At 36.3% G+C, this 22,680-nt stretch overlaps 2 protein-coding genes and 1 long non-coding RNA gene across 10 annotated transcripts in view; 1 reads left to right on the forward strand and 2 right to left on the reverse strand.

The window, feature by feature from the left end:
- Positions 1 to 2,358, reverse strand: part of LOC106884505 (intermembrane lipid transfer protein VPS13B) — a 127,202-nt gene extending 124,844 nt beyond the window's left edge. The window contains exon 1 of one of the 2 annotated variants that reach the window (XM_089350673.1): positions 2,212 to 2,358. The gene's annotated coding sequence lies outside the window, so the exon portion shown is untranslated. Of the gene's footprint in view, positions 1 to 2,051 lie in introns of both variants that reach the window. The other variant, XM_089350674.1, reaches the window with a different exon arrangement.
- Positions 2,359 to 11,986: 9,628 nt separating this feature from the next.
- LOC106884512 (uncharacterized) lies at positions 11,987 to 15,174 on the forward strand. The gene is made up of 3 exons (XR_008263905.2): positions 11,987 to 12,082; positions 12,802 to 12,902; positions 14,893 to 15,174. It is a non-coding gene; the product is annotated as an uncharacterized LOC106884512 (long non-coding RNA).
- The window catches only part of LOC106884513 (transmembrane protein 243), a 51,180-nt gene continuing 41,712 nt past the window's right edge, over positions 13,213 to 22,680 (reverse strand). For 4 of the 7 annotated variants that reach the window (XM_014935935.3, XM_014935933.3, XM_089350675.1 and 1 more), the window contains 3 exons: positions 22,282 to 22,332; positions 20,279 to 20,392; positions 15,186 to 18,458 (listed from right to left, as the gene is read on the reverse strand). In XM_014935935.3, coding sequence (XP_014791421.1) covers positions 18,312 to 18,458; positions 20,279 to 20,392; positions 22,282 to 22,332 — 312 coding nt within the window. In that variant the 3' untranslated portion in view covers positions 15,186 to 18,311. Of the gene's footprint in view, positions 13,923 to 15,185; positions 18,459 to 20,278; positions 20,393 to 22,281; positions 22,333 to 22,680 lie in introns of those variants that run through there. The other 3 variants (XR_016241475.1, XR_008263903.2, XM_052967035.2) reach the window with 2 other exon arrangements.

The raw sequence follows: 22,680 nt of genomic DNA on the forward strand, positions 1-22,680 counted from the left end.
GAAAACAAAGAACTTATCAGACGCCAGCTTGTGAAACAGGTGAGCAAGCTAAGCTGACACACTCACCTTATGATCAACTGTGAGCGAGAGCGCATGATTGTGAGTGGGGGGAATCGGTGGGGGTAATATTGTTCATCAAAACATCAGCTCTGACAAGAGCAAATCTATAACCAACGACGTTCCAGTTCTGGCCATCTCATCTCATTTTTTCAGACATGTCGCATTAATGATTGCCAATGTGTTCCTTTTCTTTCGAGTGGTGGAGTGTGACCTGAGGGAGATCTGGCGAATTGGCTGCTATTTCTAGCAGACTGAATGACAATGTGGACAGAATTGTGTGTGTGTGTGTGTGTGTGTGTGTGCACGCGCTCACGCGTTGTGTGTGAGTGTGTTATTCACTATTCTCAAAGAGATAAAAATGCTGAATTTGCACCAATACCAATTTAAACATCTATAATATACCCATGTTCAGGGTACTACTAAAGCAGAGTGGTCCCGAACGCGCACCCGCGCAGTCGCGCGTCTGCGCTAGCTAGTCGTGAGTGGTCGATCCTACAAAAAGTGCGCGTGTGCAAATGAATACATATGTTTAGGTTTAGGGATAGGGTTAGGATCGACCACTCACGACTAGCTAGCACGGACGCGCGACTGCGCGTTCGGGACCACTCTGGTTTAGTAGTACCCATGTTCAGTTTCAAAAAGATACGTAAATGTATTATGGCGGCAGCAGTGGTGGTAGTGGCGGCGGCGGTAGAGTAAGAAGAAATTTGTTGTGAACGGATTCACCCGGCACGTGGACGGGACGGCGTTTCCTCTTGATTCAAAAGAAGAGCAGAATCAATGAATGAACGGGCACAGATGGTACCGTTGGGATATGATCTCAGAAATGTAGTAGCGTAAAAAAAAATACAGATATTGCTTCCTATGCACCAATGACCATACCTGAACACGGTCTCTCAGCTTGCTAGAAATGGCAACCAAATTTCAGATAGCACTAAGACACTTTAAGCAACGCAATCCTCGAAATGAGAGGTGTTCAAAACTGGTAGTTATTTAATAATAACTTAGTGTTATGGTCAGTATTGGTGGTGGAAGTTAAATCATATCCGAGTAAAGTGATCGTACCATCTCTTCTCAGACACAAACTAGAGCAACAGGGCGACAGATGACGTTGCCCGCTGGCAACCGGAGAATCAGGGCAGAACTGGGGACTAATATTACAACACCAATAATTTCTTATACAGCCATCAGTCTAACGTTTATAGAAGCAAGTAAATGAGATGATATAAAGTTTATGAGACAGATGTAAACTTCATATCATCGTCGCTAATATGACGTAATTTATATTAAAAGGTTTCAAACAGGAGTGGAACACATCAACAACACTTTATAGCAAGTCCGGTGACGCTACTTGGTCACTGAACCTGCTGTAAATAAATCATAGCCAAATTTCAAATGATACCCATCATAAAAAGGGAAATACATAACAAAGGAGCTTCTACGGGGTCGCTGAACTGTCTATGGAAGCCAATTTTTCTTCAGATTACACATTATTGTCCTGAAAGGGTAGTAGGTACACATAGAATAACGTAGTTCTTAGATATTAAATGTCCGAGAGAAATAAAGTTACAGGTGAAACGGTTTGATCAGGACGCCTGCTCTGTCAGGTTAACGCGGAGCAAAACAACAGCAGGAATGTAGTACTAGATACACCAGGGCAGGTAAAAAAAAAGACGAGATGGTCAAGAATGGAATGCCTTTGGCCATATAACTAACGGACCAACGTACTTCTATCTCCACTTAATAAAACTGTTTCGTTCACTCAAATAACTAGAATCTAGTTACTAGATGAACAATTGCTTGAATATAAATAACTAGATGAACTAAAGTCTGGATACAAGCGAATTTCAGTCAAATGTTAGCCACGACTGAAATAACATTTACATTTATACTTATAGTATAGATAAGTAATTATAGCAAAAACAACAGAGACATTTGCGAATAAATACATAAATGAGTCACGATATAATTTTGTCATCAACTTGACTTACATATTTTCGTGTGTAATCAAGATAAACATTGAAATGCGATCAAAGCATTCGTTACATTTTCTCTTTGTTTTGAATATAAATAAATTCCTTTAACAGTCTTTTCTTCTGTCCTGGTTAATTAACACCTATGTCTCTACAGTTCATTTATAACCATACGTACCTGAGTATTTGGTTTCAAATCATGTGTATCGTATAAATAAATAGACTGGCTCTCTCCGAAGAGACGCCAGCCACATTCTCTCCAACCATGATTCTTAAACACTTATCACCTACTGCCAACTCATGCGGTTACCATATAAAATATGTCGCTCTTTTAAATTATTTCCGAATCATTAGTTTATTCTCTCTCTTTTTTTTCACCATCAAAATACATGAGATAGATTTCTTGCCAATAAAGAGGATAAATGTGCCGGTAAGTATTATTTTTTAATTACATATTCAAATGTTTTCCTCAATCAAAATTCTTTATATAATTTCCATATTTTCTCTTTGGATCCAGACTATTTTAATTTTCGTAACTTATCTCCCTTACACTTGTAAATATATCCATTTTAAGCATTTCTCTTAAGGAAATGGATAAATTGCATTACTTTACATTGAAAGTAATTGCAAATCAATAATCGTAATTTTCACTTGTTCTCTATTAAAAATATTAAACTAATCATAATTTTGACTTGTTCTCTATTATATTTTACTTCCAACTTACTGGGAGAGTCCAACCGAAATACTAAAGAACAAAAGCAGGAGTTATTCCCCTTTATGATTAACATGATCCAAAGGATGAAGTGTCAAAAGTGCATGTAAAATTATGTTAGGTCTTATAACACAACTTTGAGATAGAAAAGAGCTGTAGATCCACAAACAGGAGCCACGTTACCAACCAGTCATTTTTGTAGACATAAATAAGTACTTTAAACGTAACAGATTTAAGTATCAAATTTGAGAAAAGGAACTAACAGGCGCTCTCGTACGCTTTTGTAATGTGAATCCCGTCAGGGGATCTACTCTTGTTCTATTTCATATTGATACTTACTGATTTCTTACAAATGAACAAAGCCTGAAATTTTGTGAATGGAAAAAGCGATTACACAGGACCCACCACCACCAACACTGCTACTTCATCAACCCCTAGAAATATGAAAGGCAAAGCTGACCTTGGCAGGATTTGAACTCAGAACATAAAGCATCGATAATAAAATACTACAAGGCGTTTTTTTCTTTCCTCCCCACCTTTTATCCATTTGGAGGCGATAAAATAAGTACCAGCAGAGCACCAGAGTCGACGCAATCGATTAGCTCCTTCACCCAAAATTTCAGGCCTTGTGCCTATACTAGACAGTATTATAATTTTATTTATTTTTATAGTAGCTAGACAAAATGCCTTATTCAGTATTACTCAGGCGTTAGAGAAAATTTGTGAAGGGTCAGCAGTAAATCAGAATCTACCGACCATCTCAGTCTCCTTTGCTATTGGTTCAATTTCCTTTTCCTTTTCTGTCTGTCTCTTTCTCTCTCTCTCTCTCTCTCTCTCTGTTCTCCCATCTTATAAAAGGAAACGTTGGATAATGTCCTCCTGGGTTCAGTACCGTCTCAAATCATGAGCATACAGAGCAGATACCCCAGAGATCTTCACCGGTCTAGGTGAAACCAATAGTAATCTGTAGCAGGGGTGATTTACGGCTTGCATACGAAAAGCATGGAATGATGTATGAGACGTTTTCGTTATGGATTATTTAGGCTTAAATACCCGGATATCGGCTCCACAAGCCTTTTCGTTCCAGCAGGTCACATGACCTTGTGATTAGCTAAAATTGTTGTTTGTATTGGTCGGTTTCCAGCCGTCCAATAGTGTAGGTGCAACAGTTTGTTTTTCCTTACGCGGAAAATTAATCATTAGCGCTAGGAACCTACTGATCTCTATATGAACGACAGTTCTCGACTGCTCATGGTCTTTGGCATACGCCGCTGATCACAAGCAACTCGTCTCCAGCAGCGATGTATTTGACAAGCCAGTCTCCGCTTTCACTATCAGACACCTGCGTACATCGTTGCTGTATGAAGATCACACAACCAACAGACCAACGGCTGCCTCTACACACCATCAAACAACAGTACGTCAATTATGTCTGCAGGATCAACAGTCGAACCTGACCACGAAGTCTCTCACATATCTTTGTTGTAACCTGTTATGTTAATTTATTTCATGTATGGCAATCATTTTATTTTATAATAAATCGTCGCTAACCAGTTCCTTTTCATCTCATGTCGCATATCCATTTTCACTTTTCCTCATTTACCCACCTTCGTTATTAATCTATATATACAACACACCCATTGACTGCTTTATCCGGTGGCCTATGATATTGTTATGATGGCCTTGCCTGAGTTCTGCTTACAGATGGCATGTGATGGCGCCGATAGATAAAATATCTATTCTATGATAAACTCATCGCACACACTGAGTGGGCATAATTTTTGATCGTGAAGAATTTCCAAACAGCTGTTCCAGTAATTAAGTTATTCTCCTACAAGGTAAGGGGTTGACAGTGGCTATACTCCTGCCAAAACTATTCATCTTACAAACGACTTGATTCATCTCGCTGTGCATGCCGTCAAGTGATACTGCTTTACTATTGTAAGAAATGGAAACCTTATATAATCAGAGAGCATTATATTACTCGTAGCAATGCCCGACATTCGAAACCAGTCAGCTCAGTAATGAGCAAAGTTTCCAGAATTAGTGGTGACTGTTCTTACCAGGTGATATGATCCATATTTCAGACAATCGTTGATTTTGTGCATTTGTGTGGTGTCAAGATCAATGGAAAATTCCATGTAGTTTTGCGCCAATCATAGTTATAAATCGAGATGAGCGAAGACTACAAGGCAGAGGATTCATAGAGGTTTTCTTGGTTAGCTGGTAACTATGCTGCTCTGACCTCGTGTTAAAAAGATTGTGACAGAAGCCTGTTCATAGTTTGGATCGTTACCTTTAGGTACCCATTTTGGCTCATCACGTGATGGTCCAGTCCTAGCTTTACGCGAGCTGTCCACCCCATCACGTAACAGATTAGTCAAGCGCGCCACCATCAGCTATACCAGGGGAGTCTTCCTGCAATCTTTTCAGTGAGGTGGGTTACTTCGTATCTTCGATATGGAGCAAGTTTTACTCCACTATGCATTACGAGCGAGGAGAGCATTGTCAACAGATTTTTGTCGTCATGCTTTGTATTTTTCTGGCGCTGTTCAAGCTGCATGAGGAACCAATGTATTTTTAACAGAATTATTCATGTGTACCAGTTTGTTGTATCTTCTATTACTGCTGTATCTTCTATTGTGGCAGTCAACTTTGCAACTTGTGTCTTCGTATTTTCTTTATGCTCTTTATTATGACTCGTTTGAAATCACCCCATTAAAAGATCACCTCTCGTTAAGCACGAACACATAATATTTCCACCTTTCGCCAAGCATGCACTCTCACGCACTAGCTACTTGCATTCAGCATAGTAGCTTTTTGTAAAGTAACAACTGTAACAGCAGTCTGCAAATAAGCATGTTAATAAAATCTAAACATTGTGATTGGTTTTATTGGGAGTGGCACACAACCAAATGAAATAATCCAGCTCTTAGCTAACTACTACCACAAACTGGTGACCCCGACAGCGAAAGTGAGTCGCTCAATCATATCACAAATTGATAACCGTGACGTAGACATTTACACAACAGTTGGTTCTCCTAACAACGCTGAGTCACAAAATCATTATGACAACCTAATCACAAGCTGTTAACATAGCAGACTGATTTATCACTGCACATCCACAAATTGGCAATCAGACCGCTAAAATGGAGACTGACTTGACATTCAAGGAAAACAAATGAGTCATCATGGATAGGCTTTAGGAAGCTTTTGCGAACTCATTACCAGCTCAGTTTTCTTCGCCATGCACAACACCTGAACACGGCATATTTTCTCATAAAACTTCCATCTCTAAGAAAGATATAAGTTCCAAAAGCCGTCAGAGAGTACATTGGCCAGCCAAATATGCACTAATATTTTATATATATTCTTTTTCTCTTAATGTTAAACAAAAATTATATAGAAGAGAATTGTACGTAGTATCTTTTTTCTCTTTGTATATGCTTAGCATTTCAGCAACAATTGTCATTCATGAACTCTCTGATTATGGACAATTCATTTTGTCTTCATTTTCAGTTGAATGTCATTTGCTTCTGTGTTTTGTATTTTAATTCCATGCCTTTTTTGCTTTGTTCCCAGGTTGCGTTTTAAAATTTAGGCTTCATTTACATACGCACGTACTTTTTCCTCTTATTTCTTTACTGTCCACTAGGGGCTACACACAGAGGGGACAAACAAGGACAGACAAACAGATTATATCGACCCCAGTGCGTAACTGGTACTTATTTAATCGACCCCGAAAGGATGAAAGGCAAAGTCGACCTCGGCGGAATTTGAACTCAGACTGTAACGGCAGACGAAATACTGATTTCTTTATTATCCATAACGGGCTATACAAAGAATTTTTTTAAGACATCACAAAACATAAAGACAGTACAAAACGCAAACATAAAATCGGGGTAATTAAAATAAAATGATAATATGCAAGAATGAAAAAAAATGAGGCGCAATGTCCACTCGATCCCCGAAGTCGGGTGGTTACATTTATCCAGTTTTTCACTTTTACGTTCAATGTCATGTAAACATTTTAACGGTTTTGTAACTCAAAAAATTGAAATACTCGCGTTATTTTTCTTCCATTAATCATTGTTACGTCCGTCTTTAACAACTGCAAATAATCAGTTCTAGTGGGTGGTGTCTCCACCAACCATACCTGTTTCGTTATTATATTTTCCCCAAGTTCTTTTATGTACTCCCAGTAGTTTTCCTCATGTATCAAAATGCATTTCAGCACATTTCTCAGGCATTTTCACACTTATTTTTTCCTCCAACCTCTCGACTTTTCTGTCCATCTGCTCGCAATTCTCGTACTTTATCAAAACCCCCTTGTATTTCACATCTTTATCCGTTCTCTCCTCCTCTTCTTGTACATTATTAGTTTCTGCCTTTTTTATCTCTTTTTTTGTTTTTGTTTTCTGTTGACCGTTCCTTTGACTTATTTTTCCTTCGCTTTTTAGGGCTAGTAGCTCCATTTTCGTTCTTCTTTGTTTTCTCTGTTTCACACTTCTGTCTCTCTTTTATTTCCTCAGTGTGGTCTACAATTTTTTCCTCCTCTGCTTGTGCTTTCTCTTGCTGTGGCTGTTTGAACTCATAGGGGGCATTTGGTCTTCATATGACCTCTCTCCCCGCATATGTAGCAATTTGGTTTCCTTCCCTCGACTACGACATTTAACGTTTTCTCGTCCTCCACTTCCATCTGGTAGGGAATTCCCTCTATGTCCTCGAATGTGGCAAAAAGCCACATTTCGAGTTCAAATCCCCACCATTTGCACACTTTTGCTCTCGCCACTGGTCCCAATTCCGGCTCCTCCTTCGTTGCAGCCAGCACTGTTGCAACCAACCACTCTGGTTTAATATCTGGTGTAACTCTGGGAATTCGTATTTTTACACTTCTTCCTCCTCCGCAGCTTGGTAGCAATGCTATTTTCTCACTTCTTAATATGTTGGTTACATGCTTGGTTGCCTCTTCTATAGTGGCGAACCGTACCGAACCTTCTTCCTCTGTTGATGTACGTGGCCTCATTGACAATTTCACCCAGGCACTCCTCGATTTCTTCTTCCGTCACCATTTCAATTTTACCGGTTTCGACAGCCTGTGTACGATACACTACTGTCCTCAGAATCTTATTTTCTTAAGTCTCTTTTGGGGGACACAATTTGTACGAGTCTCCTTCAACTTCCATCAAATTCTTGCTTCTGGTCACCTCCTCCGTATCCAACTTGATTAACCTGGTTTCCAGCGGCGCTGGCTTCCTCACCGCAGTGGCTCTGGCGCAGCTCTCCATACTGGAGACACTACCGCTTGCCATAGCTGGGAAAAATGCAGCAGCTCACGTGAAATGCAACCGCAACAATTCCACAAAAATCACAACTATTCACCGAGACAGCCTTCACAAAGTAACACAAGACTATTCACAATAATTCACAGAGCCGTTATACCGCGAAGCAGTTTGACCGGCGTGCTAACGTTTCTGCCAGCTCGCCACCTTATACGCACGTACTTTTTCCTCTATCCCGTGTACGTTACTTTTCGTACACATTTTCCTGCACGCTTTACTCATGTTGACAGCATCTTTGTCCTGCTATTTTATTGTCAATTATTGTGGCACGTTTTAAAACCCACCAGCAATTGTTTTATTATCTGCAGATTCCTTACTGCATGACACTTCATTCTGGGCCTGCATTCGAATCCTATGCATATTGAACACGGTGTCATTTCTTTGCCAGTTTTGAACCCACCATTATGCACGCCTGATACATTGTTCTTTTACCTTAAAATGGTTTTCGCTATCCATTTTTGGAATGAATATTTTTTTTTTTAAGCATTCAACTTTTCTGCACTTTTTAGTTTCAAACATGCATGCATTCTCCACATCACGTCGTCGTTAATAATAATAATAATAATAATAGTAATAATAATAATAGTCAAGACGAAGAACGCGATTCGTTTGACATAATGACAAACAAAAGCATTTGAATGTTTCCAGTAATCCCCTATGTCAGTACAAATCCGTTTTATCCTCAAAAATTGTGATTCCGGATTTGACCGAATAAGATGATGTGGATGATCGGAGCGGCGGTGGAGATAAATGTGAGATGACGTGGGCTTGCAAAATAATTCTGTCACTATTCTGCCTCCAGAAAACTTGACTTTTGTGTCCAAAAATTCAACGATAGCTATTGAAAAACTAGACATAAATTTTATGTTGGACTTAAAGCCATAGTTTCTAGCATAACTGTCACAGAAATGCAAGAAGTCCATTAAACTATCCTGTGATCCTTCCCAGACAAAAAATACGTCGTCAATGAACCGTAACCAGAGTATTGGTTCATGACCATGAAGGGATTTGAATGTCTTCAGTAACTGTGTCTTGAATTTCGTCATAAAGACATTAGCGAAATTAACTGCCGTGGGTGTACCCATGGCGCAACCCTTCGTTTGATGGTAAAATCTTTGCCTAAACTTCATTGTGTTACTTTCTAACACAAACCTCAGTAATCTATAGAGTAAATTTGATGTTTGACCGTTTTTCGAAGGCATCCGCTTTTCGAAGGCATCCAGGCATGCTTCTACCCCTTCATTGTGGTCAATATTGGGATATAAGGAAGAAATATCCATGGTTACCAAAAAACAGTTCTCAATACGGCCTCGGCGCTTAAAAAAGTTGTTGATTTTAGATACAAAATTAAAGGAATCCCGAATATAGGAACTTGATCATTTTGCGACAGGGAGTAGAAAACAATCCAGCCATTCCGAAATTTTAGCCGTACAACATTCATATCCGCTGCAAATTGGGCGCATTGGAGGAAATCTTTCGAACTTTTTGTGTATTTAAGGGAGACCATAAAATACAGGTGTTCTTCTTTCTGACCTTAAAATCTTAGATTCAGCCTTATTAACGAAATTGTTTTCCTCCATTTCCAGAATTATTTTGTCAAGTTCCTCTTTGTTATTGGAGTTTGGATCGACAGGTAATTCTTCATATGAAGTTTTGTCATTTAAAACTTCTTCACAAGCCGAAATATACTCACTTTTGTCCATAATTACGATAGCACCTCCCTTATCCGCCATTTTAATAACAATAAAATTGTTATTAGCTAGACGTCGGAGTGCGTAACGTTGGGAATTTGTGAGGTTATTCCAGGACTTCTTTCCACTTGTTTTAAGGCTTTCTCTAATGCCTGCCTGACAAGATTCAAGAAATTCCAGTAGTGCTTGTGAACGTCCATCCCGAACTTTATCTGGATACCAATTGAGATTCTTTTCAATCCAATTATGCCAGATTCGATCATCACCATTTTTAGTAAACATAGGATTTTCTGACTCCTCGTTACCAGTTTTTTCAAAAAAATATTCTTTCAGCTTGTGGCGGCGGACAAACTGAAATAGCCCTTGAGCTAGTTTATTCTTGTCGAAATTCTTAGTGCTTGGGCAAAACCTCAGTCCAAGCTCTAAGACTGAGACATCGTCGAGCGAAAGATTTAGTTTAGATAAATTTATAACCGACTTATTCTCTAGTGTGATGGTTTTTCTCGGGCAAGCGGTTTTCAGAGTCTTTTTCTCATTAGATTCCTGGCTACTTTTTGGGCTTTGCTCGAAATCTTCACTTAAAACGCGGAACCTGTTATTTTGTAATAGAACGACCGTGCGAACCAAAGGAGAATAGCGACGAGACGGAAAAGGCTCCTTTTAACCATGTCGCACGGTCGAACATAAAAACATATTATAAAACATAGAAGGCTCGTCGGGAGAGATATGAGCCATAGTGCCAGTAAAAGAACAGAGTAGGACAGTCATATAAGCAATAGTGTGTGTACATTATGTGAGAGTACAATTGTGTGTGTGAGTGAGAGGAACACAGAACATAGAAAGAGTGTCTGTAACATAGACTGTAAAAGGTCTTCAAACACTGAGATAGAGAAAAACCAGTTCGTATAAGAGTTACACAAGAAGATGGAATGTTCATACGCAGGAAGCTGTGGCCAAGGAGCAGAGCTGTGGTATCACAATAGTGAGGAAATGACACTGAAAGATGTGGTGGAATGGAAACTTCATGATGGCAAAAGAATTGTATAAAGGCCTTGGCTGATATAGCAAAATGTAGAAAGACAACAAAAAAGAGACATTGTGTGGTATAATGGGAAAATGACAAGGAAAGTGGGCACATCAAATGCCTCTGAATGGAAGTGATATGCGCTTTACAAGCTCAGTGGAACAGAAACTGTTATATTAGTTATAGAAGAAATAGAAAAGACTGATGTACTTGTAAAGTAGTAGTTGTGTTTGGTGATTGAATCTTTGCCAGATGGTCAAATACATGGGAAATACTTTAATGTTGACCATTCTTAAGATTTATAGAGGGTCAGTAACTGACCCATAGCAAGTGTTTTCTGGACTTGAAGTGGAAGTTTAACATTTGGAATGTAGTTATGGTAATGTTGTAGATGTGTTGTCACTATGAGACATCAACAGGTATTGTGAAACCTTACATTTGGTGTGAGTTTGAAGGCTCTAACTGCGTTGCTCAATACTAAAGAGGATGGAGTAGTAGGAAGAGGGAAATGTTGCAACACTGTTTCCTTGCTATGTGCAAGAACTGTGTCTTCTGTTTGTTGAAAGAGGTTATGGTGTCATATTCTCTTTAAATGCTGTTCAAGAATCAGTCAAGTTTGGAATAGTGACTTGCATGTAATAATGATGCTTAGAGACAGAAGGCTTAGGAGGAATGTAAGTTGTATTGTCTGCACAAGAGTGTAGGAGATAAGCAAAGAGACATCAAATCAAAGGGTAGATATTTACAAGAAGTTTCTTAAGCAATTTTTGAATAATTGCAACAGAGCTTCTACAGATAACTTTCAAAGCTAATCAATAAAAATAAACAGCAATATATACATCATCTTATAGATACAGTCATTTGTTTTAAAGACAGCTATTTTATAATTGATTTCCTTTGGAAAGTCATGAAGACCCTGTATTTTGAGAGAGAAGTGAAAAGTTGTGAAGCACAGTAAATAGGTTTTGATCAAGAACCACAGTAAATTTGGGATTTCATTTCACCAGAAACATATATTATATTTTATGACATTCATGACAGAATAACGAATTATTGTTTAGTTAAGACTGTCCATGATATCAGTAGCTTACTTTTACATTTATTAGTTATGAATATTGAATGTTTATAGTCTAGGGAAAGTCACAGATGGTTCTGTCATTGATATAATACTGAGCAATAAACTCAGGGTATTGCAGCTTTTCCCAGTCACTAGTGTTACTTTGTATTCACAGCCAAGACAGCTGCGATCAGTCAAGTCCACCTGAGTCAAAGTAGACTATGTAGGTAGTACAATTTACTGTTGTTAGCTGCATAACATATCAATATCATGCTGAGTTAAGTTTGACATTTCCCTTCAAGGAAATTTATCTGACTGACCTGACTCTTATCCTGAGCAACATTTATTTTTCATCCATTTCATGTTATTGATTCTTCTGATTTAGAAATAATTTTGTTTTATAATCTGACATAATTGGTTTCAAATTTGAAATTCATAAAGAAATCAAACATTAGATGGGTAACAACTGTGAATAAATACCATTTTACACAGGTTAAAATGGGGTCTGCCACAGTCAAACTCAACACAATAATGCTCTAGATTGCAAATAAGACAGAAAAAAGAAATCTCTCTAATAGGCAGGCCTACACACATAACCAAGCTGTATCTTCTTAGTCTTGGATGGTTTCTTATACTGACTTATCTTCTAAAATTACTGAACCTAAAACACATCACATAAACCTAATTGATACTTTTACCTTTTCTATTGTTTCTCCTACCACCTTATCCCTACTCCTGTCAGAACTCATAATGAATGCTTTACCCAGTCCTTAATCGGGACTGCATTTTCTCTGGAATGCTAATCCCATCTGTTGTCTTTTCATTGTCTAATCTTTAATAATTTCATTAAGGCACTATCACAAAAAATATATTCTAGTTATTCCAATATACACCTGCCTAGAATAATCAAGAAATGCTATGAACACTGTTCTTCCTCTTTAGACCAAGAAACAAGAAAACCTCATCATATTTTCAGTCAGAGAAGTAGAAGCAATGACCATGATCTCTCCGTCTCTCTCTGCTGCCAGTCTAGTGAAATTAAAGTGAGTGATATTCATTTTTAACATGCTTAAGTTGATGTCTACTGGAAAAATAAGGAACAGGAGACAAAAATTAGTATTCCTTTCTTGTCAGGAAGGACTGGTAGTGTTTAACCCTTTAGCATTTAAATCAGCCATATCTAGCCCAAATATTCTCACTGTTTTATTTTCAAACCAGCCAGATCCAGCCTCTCACACCTACCCTACGATGTCATTCTACAAACAATCACATCATCAACATCTCAAACCTACAAGATGATGCATATGAATAAGTAAGTAGTACATTTGAAAGAATAATCTGAATGAAAAAGGGTTAATGTAGGATTTTCTTTATTATTTGAGTTAGTAAGGGTAACTGGTACAGTAACCTACAGCATTTCTAGGATGCATGGTAAATTGGGCAAGTGTCTTCTACCATAGCCTGAGGCTGACCAAAGTCTTATGAATGGATTTGGTAGATGGAAACTGAAACTCATCGTATATCTATATATATATATAAAAACAAGGGATGTCTGTGTGTAATACGTATGCATTTCTACAGTTTTCAACCAATTTTCACCAAACGTTACACACATATTACTTATGTGCCAAGGATGGTCATGCACTATAATTTTTTGCCCAGAGCTCCTGTATAAGACAAGAAACGGGAAAATGTGTTTTACATGGGTTTTTCTCTAAAAACTGCAGTTTCAACCGATTCTCTCCCTTTTCTCATTGTTTCTCTTTACATATATTCTCTCTCACCCTCTGTAATAGTTTCTCTCTTTTAATCTGTCTTCTTTCTTTTCTTCTTTTGTTCTTCCTCTCTCCCTCCTTTCTTACACCTTTTCCTTCTTTCTTTCTCCCATCCTCCCTTTCTTTTCTTCCTTCTCCCCTTCTTTCTTTCTTTCACCTTCCTGCTTTCTTTTTTTTTTTGTCTTCATCCCACTCTCTTCTTTCTTTCCTTCCCTCCTACCTTCTTTCCTTCTTCCTTTCTTTTTGTTCAACTAAAAGCAGTGCTCCAGCATGGCCACAGTGAAATGACTGAAACAAGTAAAAGAATAAAAATCTATGTTATTTTAATCCCGAGCAATGCCAAGTATCTCTGCTAGTATATGTATATATATTTATGTGTGAGAGTCTTTGTGTCCGTGTTTGTCCCCCAATACCACTTGACAACTGGTGTTAGCATATTTATGTTCCTGTAACTTAGTGGTTTGGCAAAAGAGACCAATTGAATAAGTACCAGGCTATAAAAAAAATATAAATATTGGGGTTGATTTGGCTGACTAAAATTCTTCAAGGCAGTGCCCCAATATCACTGAAACAAGCAAGAAATCAAAAGTAAAAAGAGACAAAAGACAATGGGTTATATTCTTGAAGAATATAACAAAAAAATCCAAATACTCACTTAAACAACAGTTCTCAACTTAATGTCTCCTTAGAAACATGATGAACTCACAGACAAGTGGCAAGTGTTATGATGGTGCTATGAAGGGGTGAGGACTTGAGGAAGTCGTGATATTCCTTAGAAGTAAAATGTTTAACCCTTTAGCATTCAGATTACTCTGTCAAATTTAATACTGATTAATAGTGCTGTTTTGAATTAACCCTGCATTATCTTCTAACTTTGACAATGCAATAATGTGATTGTATATTTTTAGTATGACATTGTAAGATAGATGTAAGAAGTCAGATTTTGACAGTTTGAATATAAAACAGGTAGAATATTAGAATATTTGGGATGGATATGGCCAGTTCAAATGCTAAAGGTCTAAACCAGGTATATAATACTTCTATTTTAAACACATTTTGAGTATTAGAACATGAATGACACATTGCATCAGTGAGGAAGAAACATGGCTTGATGATTCAACAAGGTCCAATTATATGTCTTTGCTGCCACTTATAATTTCCATAAAAATCTAACGTAGGGGATAATATAAAAAATATGGATAATAAACTACTGTGCAAAATTAACTTCAATTTAATTAAAATAATTTGTACTTTTTAGTTTTTTTTTTAGGTAAGTGGTATTTCTAAGACTCCATTTGGCAAAAGGGATGATGAGATACAAAAGTTTCAGAACCACAACCGATTAAGGTACAGGTACATCAAAGGTCATTACTGCAAGACATATTTGAAAGCAAAGAAATCTTGGGATTGATTAACGGTGGGGGTAGGGGGAAAGAGACATCAACATCAATGTATTTTCCAATGACCTGTGTAGTTATGGAAGTAATAAATTAATATTTTCAAACATCAAGACATATTCTTCTTTTTGAAATAAGCAAATAAAAATTAGAATGATTATTTATATATTTTAACTTTGTTCTTTATTTAAAAAGATATGTCTTTGTACATATTTATACAAACATAATATATTCATAAATATATTTATACCATTGTCATTTAACATTTGTCTTCCCTGCTGTATAATATATACATATACACATATATATATATATATTTACAAATACATACACATTATAAGAATATTATACATTCAATATTCATTCATTATTTGGATTTTAGCATTGTTGTATTGTTATTTGTAAAAGATATGTAATAATTAAGAAAATTTTTTCTGATGTTTGTTCTGAGAAGCTGTTATTTTTATTATATTTCTTTTTAACTGGGAAAAGGCAAATGAGAGAGTGCATAGGACAGGAGAGGATTTTTTTTAGTTAATGGGTTTGAAATGTTAAGGAGTCATTGTATTGTGTAAAAGTATACAATGCAGAAGGAAAAGTGTGTAGAACAGCAGTGGTGGTCTAGATGCTGTATTTTCTGCACTATTCACATGGAATAAACACTGTATCAGTAAAGGGGCGAACAGATCAGTGAGACGAGTATAGGATTAGATAGTATCAAGTGTAAGCAAGAATATAGTCAGCAAAATTTTGAAGTTCAGATAATATTTTATTTATTTGATACAGATTGTTTAAGAAGAGAGGGATGGGGCTGACTAGTGGAAAGAAGGGCCAAAATAATCCTCAGATCCAAAACCTGGTCTGATTGCTTGTAACTGAGTGAATTCTGCGAAAGGCACCCAAGGATCAGGTGTGATGTTAAACTAGATGATAGATTAAGTCAGTTACCCATGAATAATATCAAACCCACCAACAAGCTTTCAAATTTGGTTGAACCCCAGGCTAAAGTAGAAGCCATATACCCATGGTATAGTGCAGTGGGATAAAACTTGAAATGATGTAGTGGCAAAATGAACTTCTAAACCATAAAGCCACATCTTATAGTAGCAGCAAAAATGAAGGAGATATACAGTAATAATGAGCTGACAGTAGAAGTTTTGTATTGATGGTTGATGTTAGTTAATAGATAGAGAATGTTTATATTTGAAGGAGACACATACTCCCCAATGGAGAAAAGAACTTTTATGGCAAGGAATTTTAGTTAACTATTAATTACTTACAAGTGCAATATTTCTTCACTCCATAAGACAATCTGCTTCTCTTGATGCAGTTTAATTTCCTAAAAAGAACAGATTCCCCAGGAAAGTTTACGGTAAAAGGTGAGGTGTAACATATGTAAACAAATGATATTTACTAAATTGGAAGATGTGATGCAGTTTTCTTCATTGAAGGAAAAAGTGAGAAAGAGAGTTATGAAATTTGCTTGATTATCTTATGAAGATAGTATTGAATGGGAAAATTGGGTTTAAAGACATGAAGAAATAGAGAAGAATTTGTAAAGGTGCGCAGTAGTGATTAATGAGGAGCTATTGGTGAAAAAGAGAGAACTGAGGAGATGAGATATTTTAGGGAAATACTGCAAGATGTGGATAGGGAATTAAGAGGGAGGGTGTTGATATCAGTGGGGATGATATTTTCAGTACAAGTATTTTGTGTTCAGGTATAATTCATAGGAAGGGAGTTTGGTTTGTATTTGTTGTAATTTTACAACAGACATGTTTTTTGAATGCAAAGGTTAATTTCATCAACCATTTAGATTTATCATGATCACAGATATTGTTTTAGTTTCAATAACTATTCTTCAATTACGAGCTACATAACAAAACTCCATGTAAAATGTACCAAAGAATCAACAACTGAAAAAAAATTATTTAAGATTAGAGTCTCTTCTTTAGAATCAACTATTTTACATCTAATAACTATTTTAACAGCTTCTAAAAAAGCTAAATAGTTATCTCAAGATTAAGATTTTTAAACCAAAAGTTATGATTATCTTGCAGTTAATTACAATTAAAGAAACTAATAAAGGTCTGTTATTTTTTGATCATAGTCAATGGCTTAGACAGGATATCAAAAGTGAAAAATGTAATACCATTATCATAACCTTCCTTTATAGTTTATTTTTTTATAATTCCAAGGACACTGTCTTTGAAACTTCTAGTTTACGTGAGAACTGGAACATTTAATTAACCTGGACTAGAGTCAGGCTATTAAAACTTCTATACTTCTTTTTTTTTCATATGAGCAATATATCCTAAATCAAGCAGAACTGAACAGTTTTACTATAATGTTTAACCATTCTTTCAGGTCATCCACAGACTAAGCCTAAATCCTACCGTATTTTCTCTGTCTCAAGTAATGACATTGCTCATCTCTTCATACTGATTGTACATAGAGGAGAATCTTCTCTCTATATGTGGCTACTATGTAAAATAAATGGTAAGTACTTTAAACAACACCAGGAACCAAAGTTTCTGATTTTTGACAAAATAAATATTCGATATGTGAAAAAACTAAATAAGTTAAATTTGTATTTAAAATAATGAATTTGACTATTTAAAAAAATTTTGTTTCTCTCTGGTATCAGTTTGTAATATTTGGAAACAGTATTCCACGCATCTTCATAATTTCCTAGAATTTCATTCGTTGAACTCACAAACTTTTTGTGGAATGATAATGTCATAAAAAGAAAGAAAAAAAAAAAGCAATTGTCCATCGAACACAAAATATGACATTAACAGACTAATCAAGGAACAGCTGGAAGCAACAATTTCTTTGATTTACATAAGTAAGGGTTTATTCAGAATAGAATCAACTGACTTGATATCAATCCAGTGTTGGTTTCTATTTCCTTCCTCAAACACTCAAAAGATGAAAGTCAAAGTTGGGTTTGGTGGGATTTGAACGCAAAAATAGTGAAACCATAAAATAAATAATTCAGGTATATTGTTTGCGTTAACACAACCTTAATTTCTTAAATAATAATAACAAAATAGACAGATTATCCCAACACTGTTCAAGTGCCAACCAGCTAAGTTCCATAGCTGTTACTAAGAATCTATCATTGAGACATGGTTCTGTTGATCAATAAATAAGTATTTCAGGGCTGGATCAATAAACGACTGTCTTTTGAGAGTACAAAGATAATATGGATGGCATCAATGAATTTTAAAAATTTCTTGAAACAGCTAAATTCAAGGTGGTTTCATAGTATTACATATCAAACAGTACAGTTATGTGTTCGAGATAAACCAACTCCTTGAATGTAGAGGTTACCACAGAGACAGAGAAGAATGATTGAGAAAGTGTTGAAGTATATCATATTCCGAAACACAGGTTGCAAACTGCCTTCTCTATACCAGATTATCTGAAATGGAAATTTAATAATATATGATTTTGAAAGGTGGAAATAAAAATGAATAGGCGTGTGTATGTGTGTGCATGTGTGGATGTATTTATATTTAAATTAAAATGTTCTTCTTCATTATTTTTCCCCACTACTAAAGTTTATAAAGAGTTAAGTGACCTGGTCATGGATACACTACTACACCAGTTTACTGTAGTAAAACAGCAGGTAATCAAGATACTGAATTATCCTCAGAGAGTGATCTGGTTTGAATGCTCACAATAGAGTTATTCTCAAGACATCCAAAGGTCCAAGTGGTGGTGATAAATAAAGTGATAGATTAAGACTCTCTCATATTTTTTATTGCTTATTCAGGAAAAAGAAACAAAGTCTATGACACTTCACTTTGTCTCTGAGATTGGTGGGAGGGATGGAGGGGTGGTAAAGTAAGGTAAAGTTACCTTCTTGAGTCATGGTGACTCATAAGAGACAGTTTCCTAGTTTCCAAGGCATATATATTCTCCACCTGGACCGGACACCAGTCTGATGCAGGATTACTCATTTTTGCCAGCTGAGTAGACTGGAGCAATGTGAAATGAAGTGCTTTGTTCAAGAACACAATGTGCTGCCCAGTCCGAGAATTGAAACCACAATCTTACGATCATGAATCCAATAACCTAACCACTCATATCTACAGCTGAGTGGACTGGAGCAAGGTGAAATGAAGTGTCTTGCTCAAGAAATATAACATATTGCCCGGTCCAGATATCGAAATCACAATCTTACAATCATGAATCCAACACCCTAACCACTAGTGGTACTCACTTCTACAGCTGAGTGGACTGGAGCAACGTGAAATGAAGTGTTTTGCTTGAGAACTCAACGTGTTGCCTGGTCCAGGAATTGAAACCACAATCTTATGATCATGAGTCCAACATTCCTAACCACTAAGCCATATGCCAAGGGAGAAGGGAAAGCATGCTGAAACCAAAGATCTGCTCTGAGTGTCTGCAACAGAGTCGACTTCAATTAAAATATCCAACAATCAGGTGGCAGTATTAAACTGGGCAGCAAATTAAGTCAGTTACCTAATATAGGTCACAGTGGCATTTGAGTCTAGGATTCACAGAGATGGAACAAACCCTGCAAGGCAACCCATTTGATGTCCTAAGGATTCCACTAGTCCACCATCTTAGACTGGTATTTTATTTATCAACTCTAGAAAAATGAAGGCTGAAGCTGACCTCAGTTGGATTTCAATTCAGAATATGAGGGGCCAGAATAAATATTCAATTCAGAATACGAGGGGCCAGAATAAATATTCAATTCAGAATACGAGGGGCCAGAATAAATATTCAATTCAGAATACGAGGGGCCAGAATAAATATTCAACGTTCTAATATTTCTTTAAATTTCCCCCAACCACTTGTGTTTTTCATTTATTTCTCCATCTTACACTGAATGAAATGGATTTTAAAATACTTTATATCTATATATTGGAATTACTCTTAGAGCTGGATGTCATCCTTACTACAAATAACAAAACAATAGTGATTGCTGTTGTCACCCTTACTGAAGTTAACAGAGTTATCTTTTCTTGACCAAGAGCACAAGACGACAATCTGTGGTAAAACTTGAACTCAGGAATATGTAGTCACTACTCTAGTATCTTAATCCTAGTTATGATAAAAAAATAAAGCTTTGGTTCCAAATCACATGCTTTATAAGGTATTGTCAGTAGAGATTTGTTTGGTTAGTCTATGAATAAATGGATAAAACCTTCAATAAGATTATGAAAGAGAACAGAATTTGGAATTCTATGAAGCAGTTTATTTACTTACAAGTGTTATATGGGATCCACAGACCATCATAATGATAAACGCAAAAAATATATTAACACCATCATGGTTATTTGGAGGCCAGCATGGAAAGACAAATGCACAAATGAGAGTTTCCTGTGAAAAAAAATGAAAATAATTACCAAGCAATCAATAGACCTAATAACCTACTTTCAATTCACAACGATAGACATTTGCTAATTATGTTCCCGAATCACTTAAGAAAGTCGTTGGTTATTTGGCAAGTTCATTGGTAACCTTACATTTATTTGAGTTGTAATAGGAAGCATGTCAACAATATGAGCAATTAATCATAAGTACTGCTGTGTATGTTAGTGCACAGCTGATACAATGATTCGTTTCTAACATTGGTAAAAGCTAGCTTGGAAAACAAGAGAAAATTAACACTGAATAATGTAGTCATAAAAATACAATGCCTGGGAAAATAAAGACAGGATGTTTCTGGTCAAAAGTTTGGCTAATCAGTGACAATTTGGGATTAACTCTTTAGCATTCATACTACCCTGTCAAATGCAGTGGCAGCACCATTTAACATCTGCTTTCCATGTTGGCATGGGTTGGACGGTTAGACAGGAGTTGGCCAGGTAGAAGACTACACCAGGCTTCTGTGTCTTACTAATTCACATTATTTTGAAATAATCATGCATTATCTTGTAGCTTTGAGGTTTTGATGATATGATAGCTTATTCTTGGAATGACATTGTAGGGTAGATGTGACAAGCTAGGACTGGCTGGTTTGAAAATGAAACAAGTTGGATATTTGGGCTGGATATGGCCTGGTTAAATGCTGAAGGGTTAAAGAATAATCTATTTACAATTAAGTGGACTGAAACGTTTTGCTTGGACATACAGCAACATGTTTGTAAAAATGCATGATATTTTTATTATTTACTCATCAAAGTTGGATATATAAAACTAAGGGCATATATTCCGGGTGTGCTAGGTGTGCGCCACACACCCATCGGGAAAGGAAAATTCATTATAAATATTAACCTTACTCATTAATTTAATGACAAATCTGAATGGAAAACTTCTGTTATACCCCAGCTTAAAATTTGGTGGAGTTGGGTGTGGCAGCACACCAACTACATCAACCACCATATGCCACTGTATAGAACTGTCTCAGTGATAGTATTAAGCTCTTTGGTTATTTAGTCATTATGTTAGGATATGAGAATACAAGACTGGTTATATAGTCATCGGGCATGGATATACAGAACTACATATTAAGAATAAATAACAAAAAAATACTATGATAAAAGACAGTGTTCAATAGTCAATATCATTCATTGATCAGGCTAGAGCATTTACTACCTTGACAGTGAGAGTGCAAGAGTCTTTGATTATTCAGTAATAAGAAATAAAAAAGGGCCACATCTGATTAGCAACAATAAGAATTATAAATGGAAAAGTCTGATATAAATTATAAAACAAATTATACAGCAATCAACTAGTAGAATTGTTAGAACATAGAAGAGATGTCTTGTGGCCATTTTTCTAGTTCTTTGTGCTTTGAGTTAAAATTCTACAAAAGTCAACTTTGCCTGTAATCCTTTAGGAGTCAATGAAGAACCAGTCAAATTTTGGAGTTGATTCTCTCTCTCTCTCTCTCACACACACACATACACAAAGTCAAATTCAGTTATGCTGCACTGTGAGAGAATCATGGGGAGGTGGGGCCCTCACAGTGTCCCTCAGCTGAAATGGAGGAGAATTGATCAAGGAACTAACGATCCCTTCTTATTTCACATGCTACTAAAACCCTAAAAAATAACCAAGGGACAAGGCGGACATAGAGAGACTGAGGTTTTGTATAGGACAGAAATGATTTGCAACATATGTATAAAACCCACAAATTTGGGGTTAGAGGAAAGTGAATTAAATTGAGTTCAATACCTGGGTCATGCTTAATTTATTGACCCTGAATGGATTAAGAGTAAAGTCATTTATAAAGATTATAATAAAAAGCATCTTTAAATACTCACCAATACAAATATGGCAGTAATAATACCAATTACTAAATTTCGCATTCGATCCTGTAAAGAGGAGAAAAGAATTTATTAATACTGACTGCGTCACCTTTAAAATTTTGATATTTACATAGGTAGGTTCTCACACCAACCATTTTAACATTTGTAACTGGTCTTCGTTAATTTTTAGAAGACTTCATTCTGCTGTAAGCATAAAAAAAAGAATCTAGTTCTTGCAGATATCCAGGAAGGGCAACAGATACACCAATCTCACCTCAAAGAAGATGGGCTTACAAAGGTCATAGATTCATCTTCTCCTCTAACAAACTTATTAAATATGAGTAAAAGGAATGGGGCTGTAAATATTAACATATCTAAATTTTTAGTGTAAGTATTTTAGTGCAAGGTCATAAG

The sequence above is a fragment of the Octopus bimaculoides genome, chromosome 4 (genome assembly GCF_046866305.1).
Source record: "Octopus bimaculoides isolate indiv1 chromosome 4, ASM4686630v1, whole genome shotgun sequence".
Lineage (NCBI taxonomy): Eukaryota > Metazoa > Mollusca > Cephalopoda > Octopoda > Octopodidae > Octopus > Octopus bimaculoides.